Raw genomic sequence first — 26,716 nt, forward strand, 5'->3', positions numbered from 1 at the left:
AAAAGATTGTAAACAACCTAGTATCTAATTTTTCAAATGATTGAGTGAGAAAGCAAATTAATTCACTATTTTGTATGAGAGAGAGAGAAAGATACCATACAAAGGGGGATATATGTCATATGAAATGACACATTCTTTTGGGGGGGAGTAATGTTATTTGAATTTACCATTTTAATAGCATTGCATAATAGAATAGAATTTAATTGAAACAGCTAATGAAGTTTAGCAAAGTAGCTGCTCTTAAAGTGCAAAAGGTTTTATTTCAAAATAGTATGTTTAAATGGTAATTATTTCATTCTGGGATCTTTGTCCAGTATATTGCAAATCTTATTCCTTTATTCTTAAAAAGTATATTTTGCTGAATGATTGTTTTTAAAAAGGGATATTACTTCTTTTTCATATGGAGAAAAACTTCTCCTTTATAATTTTTCAGTAGTCATTCTTTGCACTTGCAGTTATCCTTCTGTGCAGAAAGAAATTTCAACAAATGAAATACAGACATGCTTAAAAATTAATTGCCTGTGATTTTTTTTGTCAGATGAAACTTCAGTTTGTTTTTTTAAAGAATTTGTTCATCAGTGTAACTTGAGTGAGAAGTCAACATTCAGCTGAATGCCTAATGTAAATGTAGTAGACATTGCTGTCAATTGTAAACTAGAATATTATTTTTATATGTTTATTGTTTAACTAGAAGTTGAAGTGTCCTGAATATTTATTAGTTTGTGTAATTCCCTGATTGTTCTCTTTTCAAGTCCAACATGCATTTGAAAGACTTTGAGAAAGAGGCAGAAAACTTCTCATGTTTTTAACATGGCAAAGCTTTTCCTTTTCTGTAATTTGCAAATGTGTGATCATCGTTCAATTATGTCCCTGTCCATGCAACTCATGCTATCTCCAGAGCTGAGCATTTGCGCTGCTTGAGAGGGAGGCAGATATTTTTAATAACAAGCACACTTTACACAAAGCAAAATTTCCTATGAAAACCATTAACTGAAAGTTATTTTTCAATTAAAAGAACCACCACCCCCCCCCCCAAAAAAACAAGAAACCCCAAAACCAAGCCAAATCAAACAAAACCAAAACCAACTAAACAAAAAAAACCCCACAAAGACAAAAATAAAACAACAAAAAGAAAATACCAAACTCCAACAACACCCCACCATAACGTTATTTGACCTTATAACATTTTACATTTTGTTTTGGGTAGCTTTAATATTATGTAATATTAGAGTGTAATATTGAAGCTACCCAAATATTAGGCTATAGAGTTGTTGCAAAAGCCATCCATCCGGTTCTCTGTCACAGGATCCCTGTTGAACCTTCCCTCTTTTCCTCAAAATTTGTCTGGTACCTCCTGCAGAGAAATGAGAGCCCTAAAACTCTATGAATATGCAAATTTTTAAACTGAGTGTTTATATGTTTTGAAATAATTTCCTGGGCCTCTTCCTCCATCCTCCCCCCCAGTCCTTCTGCATTACTTCAGGAAGATTTTCTCCCTTTTCTTCACTGGAAAGTAGATAAAAATTTGTAATCAGAAAATCAAACCTTGAGCTCAGCAAAGTGAAGGGCGTGGCAAGCCAAAGCTCCTCAGTTACTTCAGTTCTTATAGCACAATAGCACAGAGAAAAAGAATTTCAATATCAATGATTTCTGAGGTGTAAAGCTGTCATATGGATTAAAAAATATTGGGAAATTGTTTTTAAATTTTTTAAACTGTGTTTGTAGAAACAACCTACCACTAAAAAGCTATTCAAATGCTATAAAAATATTTGGGCTGTCCATTTTATTCAGTGCTTGCTTGAAAACCTGTTAAGATCAGATGGTTTTTGAAATGTTCAGTAACTCTTACTTATTAGTACTATCAGTACTAATCAGTACTATAAACATTTAAAGGCAGAAATTTTATAATCTTTTTTCTATATTGGAATGCAGTCCTTCATACATCAGACCATTCTGTAGTTTGGTGAATTTTGTTAGCTGTTATTCGTTGATATGTTGGCATTCCAGCTACCTTTCCCATACCTCAACCCAGGCACACCCTCATTTATTGCCCTTTAATACAGAGCGCCCATGTGCTTTTTTTCCCCATTAGAAATCTCAAATACATGGCAGAATGGGTTCAAACTAGACAATCTTTAAGGTCCCTTCCAAACCAAGCCATTCCGTGAGTCTGTAAAAATCCTCACCTGGCATTTGGTAACTAAAGGTTCATCAGAGCCTCCCTGTAACATTCACTTTCTTCATTTGATAGGTAAATTTATCAAATTTCTTCCTTTAAGGCTAAAATTTTAAGGGTGAATAATGGAACCTGGAAGATCAGTTGGATCTATTGGACCATTTACATGCATTGCTATAGAAAAATTCATTTAAACAAATGAATTTTTGAATGAGTTGGTAATAACCCCATGGTAATCTCCCTTTGTTTATTAGAAACAATCAGGATAACTGATTTACATTAGGGACTTAGAGAAAACTGAACTAAGATATCCAGTTTTTTGTTGCCAGTCACAGTTTTCAAGACTGTTTAGCAAAGAAAGGGAACAGTCCTAATTATATCATTCTGAAAGATTCTGTTCAAAGTCGAGTTTTGTTGAGAGTCAAGTTTGCTGCTTTTAGATTTGCTTGGTTTTTTGAATGTAGTAATTTATGAAAATTTACAAATATGGAAATTTTATGTATTTATGTATTAGGTATGTATTTATGTATTAGGCTGTACAGGATGTTTCTAGGATCTCTTCTGTGTAGATATTTGCCATGTAGATCATAACATGTCACCTACACAAAACTGATTTCCTTTAGGGTTATATAGACCTCATTCTTCTCTCACAAGCAAACCTGGTGATGGACAGCAATTTTCTCTGCTATGGCATGTGCTACTGCCAGTCTTCACCCCAGTTTTGTTCTTGAGGCCCATTGCAAGTTTTTGAGATACCAAGCTGGAGTGAGAGGACATAGTCTCAGCCTTTGCCAGGAGAGTGTCAGTGTAATGGTTTCGTCACTGGGTGGAAACACCAATTAATGTAGTGGTTTCATGTTCGCCAAATTCTGGTTGCCAAATTTAGTGTAGTGGTCTTAGTGTTTATTCTTTTTCTGTGGGAGAGAGATTAGGAGAAAAGCAAAGCAGACTCAAGCTTAAAAATGAACAGATAGTTTTATTAACACACACTAAAAGAATGCAAAAAGAAAGTTGGGGAAAAAACTAAAACAAAACAGAATGAAGCTCCAAAAACACTCTTCCTCCCCCTACAGACTGTTAACTTTCCTACAAAACAACATAAAGAGACAAAACTTGTAACTGTCAGTCAGTTTCGGCCTGGGCAGAGAGGCCTAGCCGACCCCTGGCTGCCGTACGATGTTACCTGTCTCTCTTTGGCCAAATTAAAAAAGGCCAACCTGCAGGAAATCAAGGGGTTTTATATGGATACTTCCCAAAGTCGCAATTGACATTTTCAGTGGTCAAAACAGATGCCAATATTCCAACTAACCCTCTGATAGGTCCCTGTCCTTTCCAAAGCAATTCCCAGGTCCTGACCCAGAAAATCATTCTACATTCCTCTATGCCTAAAAAAACTGTGCTAACCCATGACAGTCAGGTTGGACTTTAGGAGAAATTTCTTCATAGGAAAAGGTGATTAAACATTGGAATGGGCTGGCACCCAAGGAGGTGGTGGAGTCACTGTCCCTGGAGGAGTTTAAGGACATGGCACTCAGTGCCATCATCTAGTTGACATTGTGGTGTTCAGTAATATGTTGGACTTGATGATCCCAGAGGTCTTTCCCAACCTAACCTGATTTGTGGTTGTGTGGGAGAAAAATACCTAAAGGCATGATATTGCCATTCGGCTTGTGCCAAACAATGCTTTAGGATGGTATAAAGCTTCACATGCTTATTTTACAGAAAGGTGAAAATGGAATTAACTGAGTTTTATGAGATGAAGTAACAGTAATAAGATGAAATTCAGAAACTCAAAATCCAAGGACTCAGGTACTAGTATAGGCTGCTGTTACAAAGTGGGAGATGAAGAGTACAACAACTTTAAATGGCAAGGAGAAAATGAGAAATCTGAGTGAATCCTGAAGATGCTCATAAAATGGCTGCAAACAACATTTTCCATGTGTCTTGGTTTCCCAATAGATGGGAAAGAAAATAGAATGAACTACAAATTGATTATACTTCCTCTAAAATTTGATGTGCTATTCTAGTAATTGCAGTTGGATAAAAATGAACTCAAACTAGAACAGATGAAAGAGGGCCACTTCTGAACAAAAATGCTGTGGTCTAAACAAAAAGTGGAGTCAACTACCTTCATGAGGCTGGGAAGAGACACAATTCACTATAAACACTCCAGAGAGATATACCAAGAGACAGAATATTTTCCAATTGCTAGATAATTTTGTACTAACATTAGTTGATTTAAACTGTCTCTGAATATATTTAGATCAAAATTTAAAATAAGGTTCAGAACTATATATAAGAGCTTTGAACTTCTTGAAACAGTATGTTTGTTACTTAGAAAGGCTTCATCTTGATCAAATTCCACCTCTTATCTTTCTATTCCTTCTCAGTGAGTTAAACCTTTTGTATATTTTAATGCTATGTAGATTCCTCTTTCATAATGGTACACAAGTATTTTCAAACCATTTAAAGAGTACTGATGGATTTTTTTTGTATCTGAATTGTGGGACAGAGCTTCCTTGATTCAGTAGAAGGATTTCACAAATTATCTTTGCTTTCTGTTACGTTTGCAATCAGTATATAGGCCATGTGTACAACACACATTCCAAAAACATGAGGAAAGTAATTTAGCATGCGACTATTTCACAATGTATGATGACTATGTTAGAGTGATTTAATGTGATATGCACTTTTTTTTTTCCACATTTCATTGAACTTTGTATTTGTAAATATGCAACTTTGGATATAAATCTCAATAAAATGCTATTTATAGTTGCTTAGTTTTCTAGGGGAAACTATCTTAGAAGTAAGGATCTATTGCCAAAGACAAAATTATTGTATGAAGTGCAAAAGGCTTACTGTTTAAGCTGGACTTTGAACTGATGGTACAGGGACCTAGGTTCTTTGAAAAACCGGCCAGTTATGGAAGTTGTTGAGTGTTGGCATTTTTGAAAAATCTGACTTTGGCACTTATGCTGGAAAGGTACTCAAGTAGTTTAGCTGGGACCAGTTCCAGGCCCGTGAAGGTAATTACTTCCATGTTTTTTAACGAATAACTATTCGTGTCTTTTAAATCTTTATATCTTGTATTGTATCAAGGACAGAATGCTGAGCTATAAAGATTATTAGGACTTCCAAGAATTTTTTCAGCTAAAAAGGTCAACTAGTTAGTTATGAAACTTTATGAAGAAAGGATCTGGTAGGCACAACATATATACTAAAATATCTTGTGAAAGATCAGTATTCAGGCTTCTGTTTTACCGGTTTTATTGGGATTTTTTCTATATTGTGATTTAAAATTATATTAATGTAAAATATTTTCCCTGCCTCAGTTGCAAATTTTTATGCACAATACATCCTTGCTCTCCTTTGCCTTTTTCCATACCTTTTTTTTTTTTTTTTTTTTAAGGATAACTGTACTTTCCTAACCAATCCTATTACAGACCCCATAGAATTGACGTCATATTCTTCGCCCTTTGCTGGAGGAGCCCATTAACAGAAGTTTGCTACATATAAAGAGCCCATGAATAAGTTTATGTCAAAAACAACAAAATTGAATTATTACTGGCTGGTGTTTTGCATTAAAATATGTGGAATGTTACTTGAAACTTTGAAATACACTTAGCTGTTATGTATTTCAGCAATTTTGTAGCATATGTGGGCATTTTCATTTCAGTGATGAATATAAAATAGATATAAATTACTGAAATTATGGCAGTGCAATATATAAATCACATTAATATACTTGTTCATTTTAGGACAAACAATTCAATATTCATTAAAAACACATGGTTGTTGAGTGGTCAGCAACATAGTATTCACTCTATTCAATGGTATTGAAAAGAAAGTCGATTTAGATGTGAACATGTGGAGTCACTTACTAGATAGACCTTCCTAGAAAATCAAGTGCTAGCTGCAGGAGCAAGGATGGAAAGGCAATTATAAATTAAAAAGCAGGGGGTTAGCTGAGTCTTTTCTGTTTAAATGTAGTCTGGTGCTTCTCATATGACATACAAAACCCCAGAAATTAAAGAGGGGAGGGGGAGAAAAAGTAGCAAAAATCCCATCCCAAAACAAAACAACAAAATTTTAAGTCTAGAGGGAAAAAGATAGAGGATGTGTAATGAGAAGAGTTACTAGAAAGATAATATTTTTCTCTCTTTAAAAAATACAGGTTCAAATGTGGGTAGTTCAGGATTGATTACAGCCACTTCAAATAAGATTAAAAGATAATTTTTTAACAAAATTTACCTTAACTGACAATTTTATCCTCTTCAGATCTAAAATTATACTTATAAAAATCAAGAAGCTACTGAATTATCATATTCTTAAGGGATTCAAAACATTAATGAAAAATTTGAAATCTCTTTTACATATTTTATCTTTTCCAGAAAACACTTCTCTTAAGCTATTTGCTTTTTTGTAAAGCATAAAATAAGCCCCAGGAATAAAACCCAGTATAATTACATGAAAGTGAAAAACACCTTTATCTATAACCAATATTGGTATCTGTGGTATCCACAATGACAATACTCTTCAAAATGAATTTAGACAAATTCCTGGTTTATTACATAAAATTAACAAGACCATATTAGTCTTGCTCTCTTTGTATCTTCATTTCAGCACACTTTTTTTGCAACTGGCATCTGACACACCACAATGGCAACTAATCTGGAATACCCACAGTGTTGCCAGTAGCATGTAGCAGGCTGACAATACAAATTTGCTTTTCTGAGGAATTGAAAAATAATTATTTCTTGTGCTGAGTTAATGAAAGATATCAGTTGCTGAACAAGAGGGCAAGATAAAAGTTTTGAGGTAACCAAAATGTGAACAGAACATCAAGAAGGGATACAGAAAATTAGTTGAAATCACACACTAAGAAATATTAGGAAAAGATTGATCAAAGAACTAGTGATAGTATAATAGCCACAAACAGGCTCACATATTTAGATATGGAAAGGGATCTTGACATTATATTAGATGGTTAAAAACTTCTGGGAATTGTGGAAGATTTTTAACTTCTTAACTAGCTTTTTAAAGAAAAGGATGCTAATATTCAGCTGTGCCTGATTGTTTTATGACTGTATGATTATTTTATGATTTTATGATTCTATATACTAATTTGAAAGAACTTTGAGGCGCCCCAGTGATAAGCAGTACATCCTTACTAGTTGGGGGTTTTTAAATTTTTTTTTCCTAAAATTCTCATGTGTAAGCATAAATCTTGTTAAAGAAAAGAGCTTGCTATTGCAAGAGAAAGCCCCCATTCAAATAACAGTACTAATGAAAGGCAGCAGTAGAAATTGCTGCCCAAGCAATTTCCTTGTAGTTTGAATTTTCTCTGTTTCAAGGTTATTCTGTTATGAAAGTCCTTTGCAGCTTGCTTGCAACATACATCAGAATGAATGTATTTCTTTTATTACCAAGGATTATTTGTTATTAGTGTTACTTAAGCACATTTGTGTGTGAATAAGATTGTGTAGAGAGAGCGGCCTCTGACCTAGGGGCCATAGTGATGTCTGATTCTAAACCACAATATCTGGAAAAAATTCTTCATGTCAAAATAGAAACCAATGGCAAGCATGCAAATTTACATCACACACCTAAAGAATGTGGGTGAATAATTGTTACTGCAGGGGGGCAAAATTACTGTGCAGGGGTTAAATCACTCTGACATACTCATCATACATTGTTAAATAATCCCATGCAAAATTACTTTCCTCTTGTTTTTGGAATGTATGTTGTACAAATGGCCTCTTCTAATCCTTGTCACTTTGCAAAGCAAAAGTAAATTTCAATTTCAGAAGGCAGAACAGTCTTCAGCTGTACAAGTTAAAGGATATGTGCTGCAGTTCACAAAGAGGGCATGTACATTATACATTTGCTTAATTGTTCTACAGAGTTGCCAATCCTAATTAGGACTTCACTGGCTTTTCCATTGAAAACAGTTTAAATTCCCTAAGCATTAAGCATGATTAATTAATAAAAATTAAGCATGCAATAATTAATAAAAATAAATTTAGACTGTTTACATATGTGAATCAAGTTTCTGTTGAGTTTCAACTCACCTTTCAGCCTGATATGGATTTCTCATTCTCTGCTTCAGTGCTTTATCCTTTTCAACTGGAAGGACAAGTATGGGGCCTCTGAGGGGCAAAAATCTTATTCTGGTGGATTTTTCCATTTGTACTTTAGACGACTTGTCAATTTTGTGGGTCTCAGATTGTCATGTAGTTTAGTACAATACAACTCTGAGTATGTTGATTTGGGACTATTATGCTGTCCAAAAAGGCTTCTGAAAAAAGGAAACAAAAACAAAAACAAAACAAAACAAAAAAAACCCCACACACGCGCGCACACACACACCCACACACACTCACACCCACACACACACACCCCCCAAAAAAACCCACCTCCAAAACAACACAATACCAAACCCCAGAATATAGGACAGCGGACCAGTAAAAACAAAGAAACCAGATGTACAGGGTAAATGAAGTGAGGTCTCCTGGGTTCTGGTATCTTTTTTGTCCCTCAGTTTCTATATCCTGATCCCACACCTATTTTTCTAGTTTACTGTCTTTTCTGTATCCCTCCTGAGGAATGTTTTCTATTTCATTATCTCCACAGGTTTTAACTTCACAAACATACACAACAATAATATGTTGCTTAGTAATACAGCCTAGCTGGTTTCTAAAATTTCACACCTTCAGCTCTCCCCGAATGCAGTGCTACAGACTAAACACTGTATACAGATTTCCTGTCTACTGCATGAGCTAAAAATCGTGTTGGTGTATTTCTGCAGCTCCCGTACAGCTGGGACTTTAGGAAACATACGAGAACTATGAGTTTGACTTCTAAAACTTATATATTCAAGTGAATATTAGCATTGCTGCTAAAGTTAGTTTTTGTAATTTTTAGATATGCTGTCATATGAGTTAATAATTGTGTGACGGCATTCTGACATGAAAAAAAATGTTATCTTTATAAAATATGTAAAGCTTAAGTGGACACATGCATGAATTTGTATTTTGTAGGTGCTTTTAGATAACAAAAATTAGAGGCTTTTTTCTGATTATTCCTTTTTTTTTAATCCTGACAGTACAAACAAGTGGAGCAGTACATGTCATTCCACAAGTTACCTGCTGAAATGCGCCAGAAGATCCATGATTACTATGAGCATCGCTACCAAGGCAAGATCTTTGACGAAGAAAATATTTTGAATGAGCTCAATGATCCTCTCAGGGAGGTAAGATTAAAGTATTTGAATAGCTCTTCATGCTATGAAAAAATTTCTTGGTTTTGCTGTTTCTGTGTTGAAATGCTCTTTCTATTCTACAGCATTTCATCTTCTTTACCATAGTTAATGAATGACCAGGATAATTATACTAGGTTGACACAAAGAAATAAGCAGATCTACACTCTATTCAGAACCAGTCTGTCAAACACTGCCACACAAGGATGTCAAAGGGAAAAATCCTGTCAAAGAGTAAAACCCCACCCTAACTGTTGACTAAAACTCCCATTCTTCTTCCACTTTTTAAAATAGAGAGTGGCTAGACTAAAATGTTCCTGGGTGAAATTATTTTTCTCTTTTCCCTACTTGCTAGCCACACATCTATTCAGCTAATACCACTGAAAGTCACCATAGAGGGAGAGTTGTTTTGTTTCATTTGTAAAGCAGCGCTGTTGGTAAAGGTGGTCTTTACTTGAGATGAGGAAGCTGGAATATTATATATACAAGCAATTTAAAAAATCTCTTTTGTTGAAACTGTAACCCCCCCCGCAGTTTTAGGGGGTTATGCTGTGCTATGTTATGTGATGTGGTGTGTGGAAGCAGTTGGAATTTTCTTTGCTAGTGTGGGAAGAGGGCGGTGTTCATCTTGCAGTAGCAGAAGTAGCTGCTTAATGGGAATATAAATCAGACTGTCTTCTGTTGGGTTGTGCTCATGCCTGACCTGCTCAAGGATGTTGGCTGATATCCTCTACTGAACGGAGAGGAAAAAAAAAAAACAGAGAAGAAGCAAGTTGAAAAACTCAGAGAGAAGACAGTGTAAATAGGGAAAAGAGAAAAGAAATAAGAAAAGTAAGGGTGGAACAGTCTAGTATGTGATGAAATCTGTGTAATTTTCAGTGCCGCCTTTTAATATCCTTTGTTTTCTGAGGAGTGGTGCTGATTTTGTGTCCATATGTGTGTATATATACGGCTATGTATAATGTATATATAACATCCAACAGAGCACAGCATGATACCTGTACTTTTGGAAAGATAGGTGAAGGTTGCTCAGGCTTTTTTTTTTTTTTTCAAGTTTTAGGCATAAAGAGAGAACAGGTCTGTGGTGGATTGTCTGTACTACTGAATCCTGCGTTTTGCTGGGAAGGGAAAACATGTCATACAATCTACCATTGCCGAAATCAATCCAGTTCGATATTTAAAACAGTCATAAAGAAACAAAGCCTTACCAAGTCAGACTTTATCCACATCTCTGTTGTGAAAGTCCCGTAGTAGCATCCCTCCTACAAACTGCGAAGTGGCAATAGTGAATGCTGCTCAAAATTGCTGGGCCTTTGCTAGATGCTTCAAGTCAAAATCAGGCCGAACCATGATTGTTCCAACATTTTCATAGCCCGTGACTGAGTTCCAGATCCTGGACCTGCTTAATTCTCTCACACAGGTGTAGTCTGAGGCCTTCCTTTACATTCTGAGTTTGTGTTTTGCAATGCAGGTAGAGGGCCCTGGCTTCTGCGTTGCCACTGCTGGTTTACACTGTGGCTCCCCTCAGTAGCTTTTGAAATGTCAAGAGGAAAACGTACTACAAAAATCTGCCTTGTGGGACAGAAAAGTAAGGGAATTATCCCTAGACTACAGTGACAGTCAAAACATGAATCTTGGCCAGTATGGAGCTTGTGTTTTGTTAAGAGAACAGAAGCATGTACAGACACATCAGTCACTGACATCAGAAACAGTTTAATCTGTTTCCACTTCTAAGGAGAGCATTTCACCAAAAGTAAAGCCTAATACCCTTGCATTGCAAAACAATATTTTACTAACACCAATTTGCAATTGTGGCACCCTAATTACATATGATTTCTGCTTTTCCTGCTTCCCTTTTTGTTTCATTCCTTCAACCCTCCCTCCCCTAGCTCTTTCCCCTTCCCCTCCTTTTTTTCTTACAGCTTAGAAGCAGAAAAGCAAATTTGGTCAACCATAAAAAACAAAAAGCACTTCTGGGGAGAGGTCAAGCATGGAAAATTTCAAAAATTAATGAGCCCCTAAAACATGAAAGAATAATAGAATTTCATGGAAGGAGTGACTTCTGATTTTGCTATAGTTATGCTGTACATAGCAGGTCTTTTTTGTTCTATTACATAACAAAAAATTAGCCATAATCAGGTTGCATACTGCCCTGCTGACAACACAGTAGTGTTCCAGAGAAAGGTCAGAAAGAGAAAAAGTATTAACTGGCCACTGGCAGTGACAGAACAGGTTTCTTAATGAATCTGTCGAAATTTTCATGGCAGTTCATGCACTGTGGCCTGAAAACATCACTTAGGTATCTTGCTTACTTAACAGTTTCCAATTCTGTTTCAGCTACCACTTCAGTACATGCAGTTTAGTAGTGCAGGTAGTGGCTTTTTGACGTAAATAATGGATAATAAATTGGAGCCCTTTAAAGGTGGTACACAGCTGTTCACATACTGGATGGCTTTACCATCTTACATGGCAAAACCTGTGCAAGGCTAAAATAAGTAATTGTACAGATATCCTAGCTGCATCACTGAAGAATAAATACATTTACTGCATTTCTTAAGTTTTTAATTAATCCTACATTTGATTATACTTGTTATTTAGCATAAAGTAAACAGAGTCTCCACAAGACAGATTTAGTTTGATGAAAGTAGCTTCTGATGAAGTTATTAATCCAAAACCATTATTTCCTCACTTGGAGTAAGCAGAACAAAAGAAACCATACTAACTGCTGTATAATTATGGCATTGTGTAATGTTATGGGAAAAAATGGCAGGGTTTTCACTACTTCTCTTCCTCAGCCATTCAAATGTTCTGAATGGCTGAAATTTTCCACAGTTATGCTTTATTTAAGAGTGATGACCTTCTTTTTGGTCCACATTTTTAAATTTTGGGTATTTTTTTAGCAGGAAAGTAATTATGCATGATATAAATATGATCATTAAACCATTAAAATAGCTAAAGTACATAGAATTAGCAGCAAAAATCTGGTGTAAAAATAATTCTTACATGATAAATGCTAGTAATAAAGCTGTATATGCTTATAGAATCATAGGATCACAGGATATGCTGAGTTGGAAGGGACCCATCAGGGTCATTGAGTCCAACTCCTGGCCCTGCACAGCCCCATCCCCAGCAGTCACACCAAGTGCCTGAGAGCACTGTCCAAATACTTCCTGAGCTCTGTCAGGCTGGTGCTGTGACCACTGCCCTGGGGAGCTGTTCCAGAGCCCAACCACCCTCTGGGTGAATTTTTTTTTTTCTAATAGCCAACCTTTTTCTAACTCTCCCCTGACACAACTTCAGACCATTCCCTTGGGTGCTGTCAGTGGTCACCACATAGCAGATATCAGTGCCTGCCCCTCTGCTTCCCCTCACAAGGAAGCTGTAACTGCAGTGGGGTCTGCCCTCAGTCTCCTCTTGTCCAGGCTGAACAGAGCAAGTGACCTCAGCCACTTTTCATTCAGTTTCCACTCAAGGCCCTTCACCATCCTTGTAGACCCTCTCTAATAGTTTCATGTCTTATACTGTGGCACCCAAAACTGCACACAGGACCCAAGGCGAGGTGACACCAGTGCAGGACAATCATCTGCCTTGATAGCAGAGGTTAAGACTTTCTTTGTAAAAGAGCATGGATGTTCATTTTAATGAGCTTCTGAACATTATATCGAACATTCATAGTAGATTGGATGATTAAAATCTGAGAAAATCTGAGAAAAGACCTGATACATGTGTGCGTTGCTTGGGTGGATAATAGAAATAGGGATATTTATTGTGGGAAATAGAAATGTTTATTGTGAACTAAAGCTTCATTTAAACAAACAAACAAACAAACAAAAACACAAAAACCAAAAAAAAACCAGACAACCAAAACAACAACAACAACCAACCAAACAAACAAACAAACAAACAAAAAAAAACAGAAAAAGGAATCCTGAACTTTTATAAACTGTACAAGGTTTTAAGTGTTTCAAAGCTGAGTAAAGCAACTAGTGACTGACCCGTTTCCTTCAAGGATAATCTGGTATTAACAAAGTGATTGCTTTTGATGACTGGGCTCTCAGGCAACATTTATGAGACTAAAAGCTCTGTATTCTCCTCTGTATAGTTAATTGCACAATTTGGGTGTATTAGTCCACTAGTAATGTAATTAATTGGATATTCTTAGCTTTACACACTCAAACTGAATTAACCATAAATTGCAATATGTTATGTAGTAAATATTTGTAAGGACACATTCTCTCTGACAAAATAAAGGATAAGAATTTCTTTTCATTAAATTCAGAAATTTCACTTGAACTGAAAGCATATTCCCTTTTTCACAGTTACTCTTATCTGATAATAAGTGTCCAGTCTTCTCAAGAACAAGATAATCAAGAGACTCCTGGCAGTTACAGTTTTGGTAGACATGAAAGATTTTAAATTGCTTCTTACAGGCCATGCAGAGCTGGATTCATCAAACCTATCTGTAGCTCCATACAAGTTCTACAACGAGTCTAAGATAATCATCAGGCTCTCTGCACACATCACCCACACACACATGCTCTCACGGTAAAGAAAACCTAGCTGACTAGCTTACAAAAAAGGCTGCATCTTCTAATAGCAGTTGACGTGTGAAATAAATTCTGTCTTTAATGGCATTTGCAATTAACTGTCTCTCTCCCTCATTTCTTGAGGTAGTGATCAGAAACAATTAGAATGCTTCCCTTATATAAATATCATCTCTAATTCTTCAGCAGACAGATATTAAACTGAACATTTTTTAACTTGTAATTCTTACCACCTACAAGGCCTGAACATCCTTTGGCCTCAGAAGGCCTTAAGCCCGAAAGTGGTCTTTGCAACTGTCATGACATGAAATGGAGACACTATAGACAAGAAGTTAAAAAAACCAAACACAACAAAACCCATAGGCACCTAAGAGAAATACATTCCAAAAGAACAGCTGAATTATAAAAGTTGAAGTACATACACATTACTAGTTCCATCTTGTAACTGAGTATAAGTCAAAGTGACTCAGCTCTGGCCTTTGTCTAAGCCATTACTCTTGCCAGCAGTGGCTGTGGGTGGATGCCCATGGAAGAACAAGAGCAGGGCAAGTATGGTGTGTCCCTAAATGACTCTCCTAGACTCACAATATTTTCAGGTCGAGGGATGCTCTGAGACTGATGTGATTTGTCTACTGGGTAAACCTTAATACACATCTCTTCCAGTTACTTATTTGCATTCTTTATTCGAGATGCTCTCTGCAACCACACCATCCTTTGTCAAAAGCACAGACCTGATCCCTCCTGCATGAGAAACTACCATCTTCTTTTGGGATTGAACACAGCTCCAAATGTTTTTTTTGTTTGTTTGTTTCGATGGCCATTAATTCTTGTAGCAAGAATTATATAGTGCAGTCAATTTTTACTGACTCTGGATGCCAGTTACAATTTTATAGAGTTCTGTGATAACATCCTTAAACTGTATTTTTTTTGATGGTGAATAGACATATTCTAGTTAATTCTTTCTTGCATGGAAGTTAGATTATTCTTGCCATTTCCAGGTTGGTGGTTTTTTTTTTTTTTTTTTCCCCCTGGTTTTTTTAGAGGTGAAAGGACCAGGTCTGCAGCAAGAAAACTGTTGCTATAATAAAGCAAATAATTCCTAACGTTAATTTGCTTTTTAATCACTGCCAGCCATTGAGTTTATTTCTTCTTTTAAATTGTAATGGTAAAAACTAACTTGAAGTGGTAATGAATACATTATTTCATGTATTTATTTAGTTGTATCACTTAATATTTCTCCCCACCACTAACTTTGAACCATGCTGTAAAAAGCTTCTTGTAGTTTCTCCTTAACAAGCTTCTCCACCTTTACATGATGCTGTTTCTGGAAACGAAACTGTGTGAAGTCCTTGACCTTCGCTGTTCCCATAGGAATAGTGAATGTAGGTACACTGTGGCACCTATTACAGCCTAATGAGTCAGGTGTAAGATTCTGAGAAGCATCTTGCACAATGCTTAGTGTTGCATCGAGGATGGCATTTTGTGACATTCTTGTAAGGAAAGTACTTTCACAATAAAGTGAAGGAAACTTTCATTACTGGATTTATAATTTATATTGTATCTGAGTGAAAATTAGACCCAAACCAGATGGTTTGGTACTTGTAGACAAATTAGGTATTTTTGTAGAGAAATTGTTTTGTGTGTTTAAGTCAGTTTTAAAATTATCAATTTGGTAACCTTGCTGTTCTTTCCTAATTGTTGACCTTTTCCCTATTTCCTTTTCCCTATTAAAATTTATCTCCTTTTTTATTATCTTTCTTTTTATTTAGTATTTATCTTTAGAAATCACAAAGCAATGTATTCCTATTTAGACTGTACTATAGTCCTGCGCATGAAAGATGAAGCACCTCCAGAGTAATAATATAAGGCCAAAATGGGGTGTGATCAGAATGCTTTGATATTTTTTTTTTTTTTCTTAAATAGTGTAGTCATTATGATTTTGGGCTAAGGACTTTCAAACATTAAAATAATGGTAGAAATTATTATTTTTTAACATTGAAACGCAATAAAGTATCATAAAAACATTTGAATTTGGAGATTTTGATTCCATAACAACTTATGTCCATAAATTTATCTCATAAAAGACAAGTAACTAGTTCATTGTAATCCACTGTACTCTTCTGCATTTTAATGTGCAGTGATCCTTAGTATGAAGCTTAAAGAGAGAAACTAAGAAAAATGTATCCTTACTATAGATGTAGTCACATTGGAAGTCACTTAATTATCTCCTTATCTCTAACTAGTGAATTAAAACATTTGTTTGTTTGATAAAGTATAACTGTAGTTCATATTCCAGAGTACTGAATCATGAGTGAATGATGCAGCATGTCAGTCTTGCAGAATAAATGCTGATATACCCCAGTATGATTTATTTCAGTAATGCTAAAAAAGAAAATCGATGGCTTTCAAATATCTGTGTAAATTATGTCTAAATTGCAGTCCAAGTACACAAGACTGACAGGAAAGTTCTCACAAGGAACCACAATGAATTTTTAAAATTTGAAAATAGTAGCAAATAGTAGCAAATGGCCATTTTAATGTGGAAATGGGCAGACAATCACCAGGTGATTGGATTATTGTATTTTAAGATGATTTTCAGCTGCAGGTGTGACATGGTAACAAATGGTGTGCACACTCAAGACTGTTTCCCAGGGACCTAAGACAATGTGGTTTGATTTGCTGAGCCCTGGGGAATGTGTTTGCCCTTTGATGTATGCACATTCACAGCATACGTGCTGCGGCAGAATTGTCAACCACTTCCATTGCTGTTCCACATGTTCAATATACTTTGATCACAGTCCTTTCTGTGTTTGACATGCTTTATTAGCAAATTCATCCTGAGCTGAGACATGCTTTGACAAGTTCCAGATCTAACTGCTTCTGATAATACAGATAATAATACACCAGTACTTCTCAGTAGTTATGATTTTGAATAGTTATGTTACTGCACCTACAAGATACCTTTGTAGTAATTGTTAATAAATATTTCAGACATGACAGTTCTTTCATGAGCCCTTCAAATATACTAATCCAAATAAATGCCTAATTCTTAGTGCAGTAGTTGTCTTTCATATAAAGAAAGGCAAGTAGTTTGATAAAAGTTCCAAACTATTTAGATGCAAACTGGATGCTGTGGGAGAGGTAAAATCCAGTTAAAGTAAATCCAGTCTGTGTCTCCTCGTGTTGGAAGTGCTGCTCAGGCACCTGAAGAGCAGAATCAGAAAGGTTTTTGTGGGCACTAGGTCCAGTGCAATGAGAGGATAGCTGCTGTCCTGCAGAGACAAAATTCACCCATTGTCTTGTTCTGCCCAAGATCACAGTTCCAATGTCTGTCATGTCTCAGTTTTTAACAGACCAAAGAATTGCTCAGCTGCTTGATACCGAGGTGGTGCTTGGGGCAGCGGATGGAAAGGGTCAAGCACTTTTTTTTCATCTCCATGTAGTTTCTCATGAAAGCCAGGAGAGGTTGCTATAAATTGGTGCCTACCACAACATGTTCATTTCTATCAGATCAGAATATGCTATTGCAGTTAGAGATAGCATTGCTGATTTTTAGGAGGTTCAAAATAATAATAGTAACATACTTCAGATAGCTCCTGAGTTAGTTCTTACATAAACACATTCTTTTAATACTATGCTTGCTTTGGCTTGACAGGTGTCCTTTTCGGTAGGATGTGGAAAATTTTGGTTTATTTAGCTAAAACTTAATGATCTTTGGCCCTAGTCCCTGACTTGTGACTATGAATGCATTACAATAAGATGGCAGAATTTAAAATATGTTCCTATGAACCCTTTAGAAAGTAACTGAAGATAAATGAAAAATAAGTAAATTAAAATTCTGGATGCAGAGCTGGAAATTACATTGTCACTCTTAAGTCAAGATTAGGAGATGAAGGACCTGCCAGGGTTCTCCATTTCTTCTTCACTGACTTCTGCAATAAAAAAAGTCATGGTATTCCATAATGAAAGCATGGGAAGGAGAAAGGGGAAAGTAGAGGGCAGGATACACCCGGGACTCCAGTAGAAAACATATTTCAGACAAGACGGGGATGCACAGTATAGACATGCCCACATTCCTTTCCTCTAAGTCTCATTAATGGAGGTGGGTAAAAGTGAACATCTTTTCCTTTAATTTTCTCTGTGTAATTTAAATTCAGAAAGCAGGCTAAAGGCTTTTGAAGCACATTTGTTTGGAACCAGTAAAAATATTGTAGGGGGCATGTAATACAAAAGGTTCTGTGTTGAGCAGGTAGCCTTTAAATGTGCCACTGACCATGAAAGTCACCACAAAGATTAGAGTTGTGACTCACCTCCAGCAAGAGGAGATAAATATGCCATGAACTGTTGGAAGCAGAAGCAAATGCATGTGCCTATTTTTATGCAGTCAGTTGCACATTATGGTAGTAACAGCACACAGAAGGCTACACAGCTCTCCCCATGCATAAATCTGTAGTTGCCTTCTAAAAGCATGTGATCTCAAAGGCAAAGACAAGGAGAGCAAAAAAAACCACTGTACAAGATCTGTTCTGAATGCATATTTATGAACTTAATTTCCCATTGATACAGCAACGATTTAGGAAGGTTAACCTAGTTAAAGCTGTGGGAGATAATCCAAGTTAAATTTTGAACCTCAAGATAATGCTAAATTATTGTTTTACCTTCATCCTAGGGCTACTCATGAAAAAAAAAGAAAAAAAAAAAAAAAAGAAAAAGAAAAAAGAAAAAAAGAAAGGGAAAAAAAAAAAAATAGAGTTGTACATTACTCTGAAACCTGCACAAAACTCTGCCTAATCTGTACTTTTGTATTGTTAGTGTTACCTAGAAGATGCAATAAGCAAATACCTAAAATATTTTCTCCAGAAATTTTATTGCCAGTAAGTCAGATTTGAAATACTCCATCTTTTTGGTACCTAAAAAAAACTGAAGTGTCCTCTACAGCTCCAAAATAATCTGTTGAAAATCTAATCTCTTTTGATAAATATTTTTTATGTAGGGGATTAAATGGAAATGCAAACTTATTTTAAAAATTTGAAATTATTATAAATGGACAGATTATGAAATATAGATACACGGATGCACAAGGTGTTGAATTTAAACGTAAGTGTCTAACTCTGAAAGAACTTAATATGTGATACTTCTAGTGATTAATGAGAGTCTCAGAGGTGAGTGAAATTAAAAGCTGGTGCAAAAAATGTAGAGTCTGACACTGTGAGTTCAGGTACAGACTTCCTGGTAGCTCCTGGACTGAGTACAAGGCAATATTTTCATCTGTCCCCATCGCCTCTTTCACAATACCTTTGCACAGTTTTGGCTCACTAGTAGCACTGGATCCTAAGCCAACCTTGGTAGTAGTAGAGTACTTACGGGCAAGGAGTTCCCTGAAAAGGATTTTAATCTCCTAGCTTGTTCTGTGGAGTCTATGTTAATTTTATTCTCAATAAATCCATTTTTCTTTTCCCTCACTTGTGAAAATCAGAAGAATTCTGTGGTTGGTTGAATGGATACAAATGACATGCCCTAAAACATGAACAGTTACAAGTTTATGAACTGATCATTGCATGTTTGTACACTCACTGAAGCAATGGATGATGCCTTGCTAGATGGCTAAAATATTTTGTGGATAAAAAAAATACTTGTTTGGTAAATATATCAATTTAAAGAAAAGCCACATTCTTTTTAATTAGCAGTTTTCACTTTAGACTGTACAGCCATCACTAGATCACTGTGCAACTGAAAACTATTATTTTTGTGATCTCATGAATATCCCTTACGTGTACTAAAAATTTAAGCTTACTTCATAGTTAGGATTTTTCTTTTAATAAACTGAAAATCAGGAAGCAACAGTGTATCTGTGTTTACTAAAAAGATAAGAGAAGAATTATTGAGGAACATTTGAAAAATTTGCCTTATGCTATGTGAGTTGTAACAAATTATTTGGGAAATGGAGCTAATACGGATATCCACAGTCCCCAAAACAAAAATCCAGGAACCCAATGTACCAATCATAGCCACACATTGAATAAATACTCATGTATTTATGAAAATATGAGTTTTCACAATCATCCATATTTCACCAAGAGTGGAACGCCTCCCATCCTGCAGGGTTGGAAATTGAATAGTTCATGCTTTTTAACACCTGGCATAAAACAGATTCACTATTTAAAGGAAGAGAAATGCTATCAGTATTGACAGCTTCATTTGTATAAGAGACCTTGAAGGGAATTAAGAGGCAAAGACATCTGTAGAGAAGCAGAAATGGAGTATTTGTGGCTTGCTTTGTCATTCTCTAACACCAGACACATTCTTAATGATATTGATACTTACAGCAATGGGACAAACTTAGAATGTGAGAAAGAGGTTAATACCCTTCCTGAGCCATTATTTAAAGTTCATGGCTGGCCTATTTTTAGGCCACCATGTGAGAAGATGTTCACTGAAAATAGATACAGATCATGTGTCCTTGCAGAATATAGAACATCAGGACATTTCATTTCCAAAGAACATAATTGGGACTTGGAGCAGAATCTTCTTTCCTCTCACCTCTTTGCTTGGAGATTATAACTTGGGTTATACAAGCACACACTCTTACATCAGTTGTATCAACCTTTAAATAAGATAACTAAATCTACTTTGAAATATAGTTCTAATGGGAGACATTAATTAGTTACACTTGGATCTTTTTAAATTTAATGTATAAATATGTCCATCTGTAGACATACAGGTATGTCTACACACCAGGTATGTGTGGGAGCATATATATGCACATGTGTATATATGTATATACGTATATATTTGTACATGTACAAATATACGTATATATTTGTACATGTACATGTACAAATATACATGTACACACAAATATATATATGTATTCTGACATACACATGCAAACACATGTCCAGGATATCTGTGTGAGAAGACTGCTGTATAAAACTGTTAAAATCTTTGCAAAGTACTAAGTGCATATATTGCATTAGGTACTCCGATATGGTCTCTCTTTTTCTACTGTTGCCATAAATCTCAGCACGGATTTCCTATGCCACCAGACTATATATATAATATATTACCTTAAAATGAATTGTAGTTACAAGGAGTTTAAGGGTCCTCCTATGAAATAAAATCAATATATATAAATTTATTCATAAAGGTAGAGATTAGGATATAGTCTAAAAATAATTTGAAGAACTTTCTGAATAAATTATAGGAACATATTTTTTAATGGAAATAAACCTCAGCCTATGTTTAATTCACTAAGTGAACAATTTAATTATATATATATAATTTAATTAAGTGCTACTAATTTAAATAAATTTTAAATTGGGCAAGCAGATGAACCGAAGTTGTTTTGAAAAAGAATATTAAAATTGTGTAAACAGATGCTAATGGCAGTTCCTGAGTGCCCTGCTGTCACCAGGCCCCTTTGTTTTTAGTTCATGTCCAGTCCTGGAGTGGAAACACAAGCATAAGTATTTAAGGCCTCAGTGATGGCATTCAGAGAGCAAACAGATCAACAGTAGTAAATGTAGACAGCAGAAGGCTGTAGGTATCTCCTCTGGTTTCTTGTTCATTATTTACATAGCTGTTTCTTCTCCATGTTTCTTATTCTATAGAATAAGAGTTTTCAGGATGTAAAAATGCTGAGGATATCCTGGAGGATACTTGATCTGTCAAGTCTTGACCATGATTTGGCTCCCAATTGTAAAGTGACTCTCTGTTACTCCAATGCCATGCCATTATTTAGTGTGTCTGCCTTTAGTGTTTAAAGTCTGATGCATTACTTTTACTCTAGCTGTTATTACTAATACACATTGTCTACTCCTGCCAGATTGCCTTCTCTTTGTTCCACATGATTTCCTATTGAGGCTGTTTTTGCTGTCACCATTTGCCCTCCTCAGATTTTTTTCCACTCTTTACAAATCTCTTGCCATTTATTCATCTCTTTTCCCGGCAGCTACCAATATTAGCCAAAGTGGTACTCTCAAGCAAATTCTGTCCTGAGGGCTGTCTGGCTGACACTGCACAAAATTATTTTCAGAAACTTAATCTTCATTTTTATGACCTGCTGATAACTTTCTTGAAGCCAGCTCTCTATGTCTCACCCTTACAACTAAGCATCATCCTCATGTTTCATTGTAAACCAGGGTTCTAAAATCAGCACTTTCAGTATTTTTCTACTTCTGCACACTTGGGCTCTGGTGCAGCAGCCTGAATGTGGGTCATGGGCTTCTTACACCTGTATTACAAGTTGCTATTCACAACATAAGATCACTGAGCCGTTGCACATGATCCCACTCCAGCATCCGTGTCAGTAGTTTCCTTAGAAGGCAAATTCAAATGGTATTACAATTAACTTGTCCCAGTTCACATTGCAAAGCAGTGACGAAGGCAGAGTTCAGAATTAGAAAGGGATTGTGCGTCCTCTTTATCTTTCTTTTTATATCCTTCTGTTATATATAGATGTGTACCTCTATATCTGGCATTGTAAATATTCTAGCGCGTACACACACGCATATTCAGGGTCCTGTCACACTTTTACCTAAGAAATCTAAATAATTCCCATTGATTATAAAGACTCTTTTTAAAATGTGGAATATACATTTCCTAACAATGTCTAAATTTTGGGTGTTAGGTACAATACAGGTTTCTTGCATATAATGCCTTCTTCGAATCGTTACAAATCAAAATAAATGCAAACTGAAATATACTTAAAAACACTAAAAATAATTTCAGTGTGGATATTTCAAGTTCAGCTAACTGGGAATTATCCAGTATAATCAGTAAGATTTCATTTAAGCCACTGAATAAGTTTATAGGGAGAACCTTTGAACCAATGGGCTGTTAATTCATTATAAGAAGAGTAAGTGTTAACCTAGCAATTAACAAGATAATAGTGTTTCTCATCCAGAGATGCACAAGAGCTGTAAAATAACTCAGTGAACAAACCACTGCTGATTTTTAAATAACTGTTTTCCTGGTTGTTGTTGCTACTGTGTCAACTAAACGAAACACACAGGGTGTAGCTAAAGCACATTTTCTTGAGAATTTTGTCCTTGCTCAGATTTGGCCATTTGGATTGCAGTACATGGGGGACAGAAGAAGGGAGGAGAGGACAAAGAGGGACAGTTTGAATGACAGAAGGAACTCCTTGCCTGTTTCAGTGCACACAATAAACTTTCCATGGAAACATTCACAGCTTCAGTTTCTGATCTTAATCAAACAAGTGCAAATCAGAAATAACACACACACAAAAAAAAAATTGTATCCAAACCATATCTTTCCATTTCTTCTAAGGCATGCTTATGTTTTCCCACCACCTAGTTCTTTGCTTCAAACTTTGCTTTAGCCCCCAGTCACCCCCAATAGCTTTAAACACATATTTCTTCCTCCCTGCTTTCATCCACGAGTTCTTCTATTCATGGCCTTCCCTTTCTCAAGTGAGCGAAACTCTTCAGGCTGTCCTGTGTCCTAACTGTGTGTTTCAAACAATAAAGCACCCCAAAATCAATATATTTTACCTAAAAATTCACAAATATAACTCAGGCTGCCTTCATGAAACTCCACTGTCTCCTCTTTTTTTCTCTCAAGCACAGTTACTATCTCTTACTATCAGGTGAATCAAGCACTGTCCTGAGATGAGCAGCACTCTTTTCAGCACTATTCTAGAACAAAACCCTTTTTCTTTTGGTTATCAGGTGAAATCTTACTGACTTTGGTGGATATAAGATGTAGTCTTCATTGAGAAAAGCTGTAAGTAGCAATTGAACTGTGTTTTTTGGAGGATATAAATATAGTAGCTGCCACACAGATGACATACTAAGTCCACCACATAATGACTGGTGATGGCAAGTGGAGTTTCAGTAAAATTCATAGTAGTGAAAATGCTTTCCAGAACCAGCAGATCACCAGCTGGAGGAGGCTCCAAACACAGTGGAAAAACATCGCTCGGTAGAGACTAACCTGTGAGCAAGCAGACAGTACGAAGTTTTGTGATTATTAGCAAAACTTTCTCCTCTTTCCTAATCACTGAAGGTGGTGTTTAGAAAAACATGAGAGGTGCTTCATTCATTGTCAAACAAACATAAAGTCTAACTCATGCCACTTTTCCATGCACTAACACAAAATATGGAAAATCATATGGATACCAATAGGATATCAGTGCTGATGGGATTTTTTCAACTTTATATCTCTTAGGATCCATTTTCTGCTACAGTTTTAAAGTACATATGTTTAAATCTGTATTCTCATTGGCATAATGGGCAACTTCAATATTTCAATATTCCAAATGCCTGCTAAACAAAGATTTAAATACTGTATAGGATTAACAAATATAAAACTCCAGTGTACACACACACAAATGGGAATGAAGATATTTAGTTACTCAGGGGCAGAAAACTGAAATAGTGATTGTTAAATACTTTTGCAAATTGCAGTTTATTTATTCAGTTAATAAGACAGAACAGTCTGTAAGCAACTGCTGTTATGGTACAGCATTTATTCCACATTACCTTCTGTAATAACCTGTGGGTGTTTTGTCCAAAAACCATACATAGAGAAAATTTGTTCAGCAGAACAGTTCAAAGGCTAAAACCTTCAAGAAGTAGAGACTGGTCAGATGGGCCAGACTTTGAGTATTTACCTGAATTATCAGGACTTCTCAGGGTTTTGAAATTAGACTGGCTATACCTCTTTTACAAACTGCCTTAAAACATTGGCTGTATTGCTGCTTCCATTTTAAAGCCTCTCGTCCTCTTTCCAGCTGGAAAACAAACTTAAGCAGCATTTAACATTCTAAAACATTGAAGAAAAGAAACTCTAAATCCCTTTTTAAAATAGAAAGTGGAAAAGCAGTTGGATGAATGAAAGAGTGGATAGATACATATTTTCCATTCTTTTTCAATTGTTTAATCTTCTAAATATAATGGACAATTCAAAGAGGAGCTTGAGATGCATAGAACTGCTTTCTCTTAAGCTCCACTAAATCAATTAAAAAGCTGGGGAAAAGATAGATATATTTCATCAGGATGCCTTTATTGGAGTTTTGGTTTGAACCATATTGCCTCAAAAGTATTATTTTGTCTGCATTTGAACTTAATGCAATAATATTACTGATGTATAAAAACGCATATAAGGAGTTGAATAGAAAATTCTAATCAAGAAAGAAATGAGAGGAAAGTATGCAGAAGGCTAACATTTAATCATTTAAGCCAAGAAAATATAGTTGGCCAAATCTTTACCCCTCTTGATTGCACATGCATGAAAAAGATTACCTTCTCTTAGAAGACAGCAATACCAGCTACCATATGCTCTGTTTAGGGTTGACTTGTCTTAATCTGAGTTGAACAGAGCTATATAAAAAAAAAGCCCTGCTTTAACTCAGTCCCATCAGTCCTGGTAGAATCAGAATTTCATTCATTGTTTTGCTGCAAAGCCTATGTATTTCCTTCCTTCATTTTGCCTAAGTTTATCTCACAGCTGGATGGCAAATTTTCTGCATGTGGATACGCTTTATCCAGGTATACTGAGGGTCTTGGGAACTGGAGTGCTTTGAAAATGTAAATAGGCTGGTCACTGGTTTTCAAGGCAATTGAGATCCCATGGCCTCTCTTTGCCTTAGAGATCAGAGATTCTTTCAGGTTTTCTGCTTTGTCTGTAGGTCAGATGTGTTGGCTACCTCAGACCAGAATGTTCTTGGCCTTTAAAATATATAACCAAAGGGGCTAAACAAGAACCTTTTCTAAAACAGACACAAAGAATATCCAGTTATAGTGACAAAACACCAAGTCCTGAAGGAAAAAGAATAGTGTTTCTTGACACAGTTCTAGACATACTATGGAAGAGTTACCATATTTTAAGTAAAATTTAAGCAGAGCCTCTGTGTTGGACTGATAAATGGAATTGAAAAATGGAAACTTGTGGCAATCCCATTCAATGAGAAAAAATGTACATAGCTGTTGTTATTTATATGAAAGGCCTCTGAGCAAAATTTAAGTTATACACTCTGTAGAGATGATTAAACAGAATGTGTCAAAGCAATTTGAACAATTTCAGGTGTACCAGAAATGAAGAATATTGCATCCCAATGCCACATGTAGATTTTCTGGCATTTAACAAGTTGTTAGATAATGATGTAGTCATTCCCTCAGTGGGGTACTAATCCTAGTCCTCCTGACTGCCTGCTGTCATAAAACCTGTGAGAACTTAGTATCAGTGAGAAGCCTCCTTTCTGCCAAACTTGACTATAATTGACCCATGGGTTAAAAATTACTGGAAATCATGAACACATACAGGATATAGCTGCTTAAAACCAGGTTTAAATATATCTAACATACTCAAACAATCCCAAATCCCTAAATATGTCTTTTCCTATGGTTCACTCTTAATGATGTGTCAATAATTTTTCATTTGCAAGTTATTTCAAAGAGAAAAAATAGTTTTCTCAGTAAAGTTATTTCTTATTTTCAGTGATCAGTAAACTAAGACTGATTTAGTTTCACATCCTTTGAAAGTAAAATGTAAATGAATACTTGGGAAAAAAAAGTGCACTGTCAGAGTTATACACTTGTATTTTGCAATAGTATGTAAAAATCTCCTAACAAAGCTAAGATATTTTAATAAATGGCCTACCCATAAGAAAAACATAGTTTGTAGATGGAAGTAGTACCTTTTATTAGCTCAATTGGATTACTTTTCAGGCAAGCAGGTCTTTCAAGAACTTTTCCTTTTTTATGGCAACAGGAT

General features: G+C 35.7%; 1 protein-coding gene across 1 annotated transcript in view; it reads left to right on the plus strand.

Moving 5' to 3' along the window:
- HCN1 (hyperpolarization activated cyclic nucleotide gated potassium channel 1) overlaps positions 1-26,716 on the plus strand; it is a 92,069-nt gene that overhangs the window by 42,281 nt on the left and 23,072 nt on the right. The window contains exon 3 of the mRNA XM_040089884.1: positions 9,282-9,428. Within this exon, the coding sequence (XP_039945818.1) occupies positions 9,282-9,428 (147 nt within the window). The remainder of the gene's footprint in view (positions 1-9,281; positions 9,429-26,716) is intronic.

This window comes from Hirundo rustica, chromosome Z, assembly GCF_015227805.2.
Source record: "Hirundo rustica isolate bHirRus1 chromosome Z, bHirRus1.pri.v3, whole genome shotgun sequence".
NCBI lineage: Eukaryota > Metazoa > Chordata > Aves > Passeriformes > Hirundinidae > Hirundo > Hirundo rustica.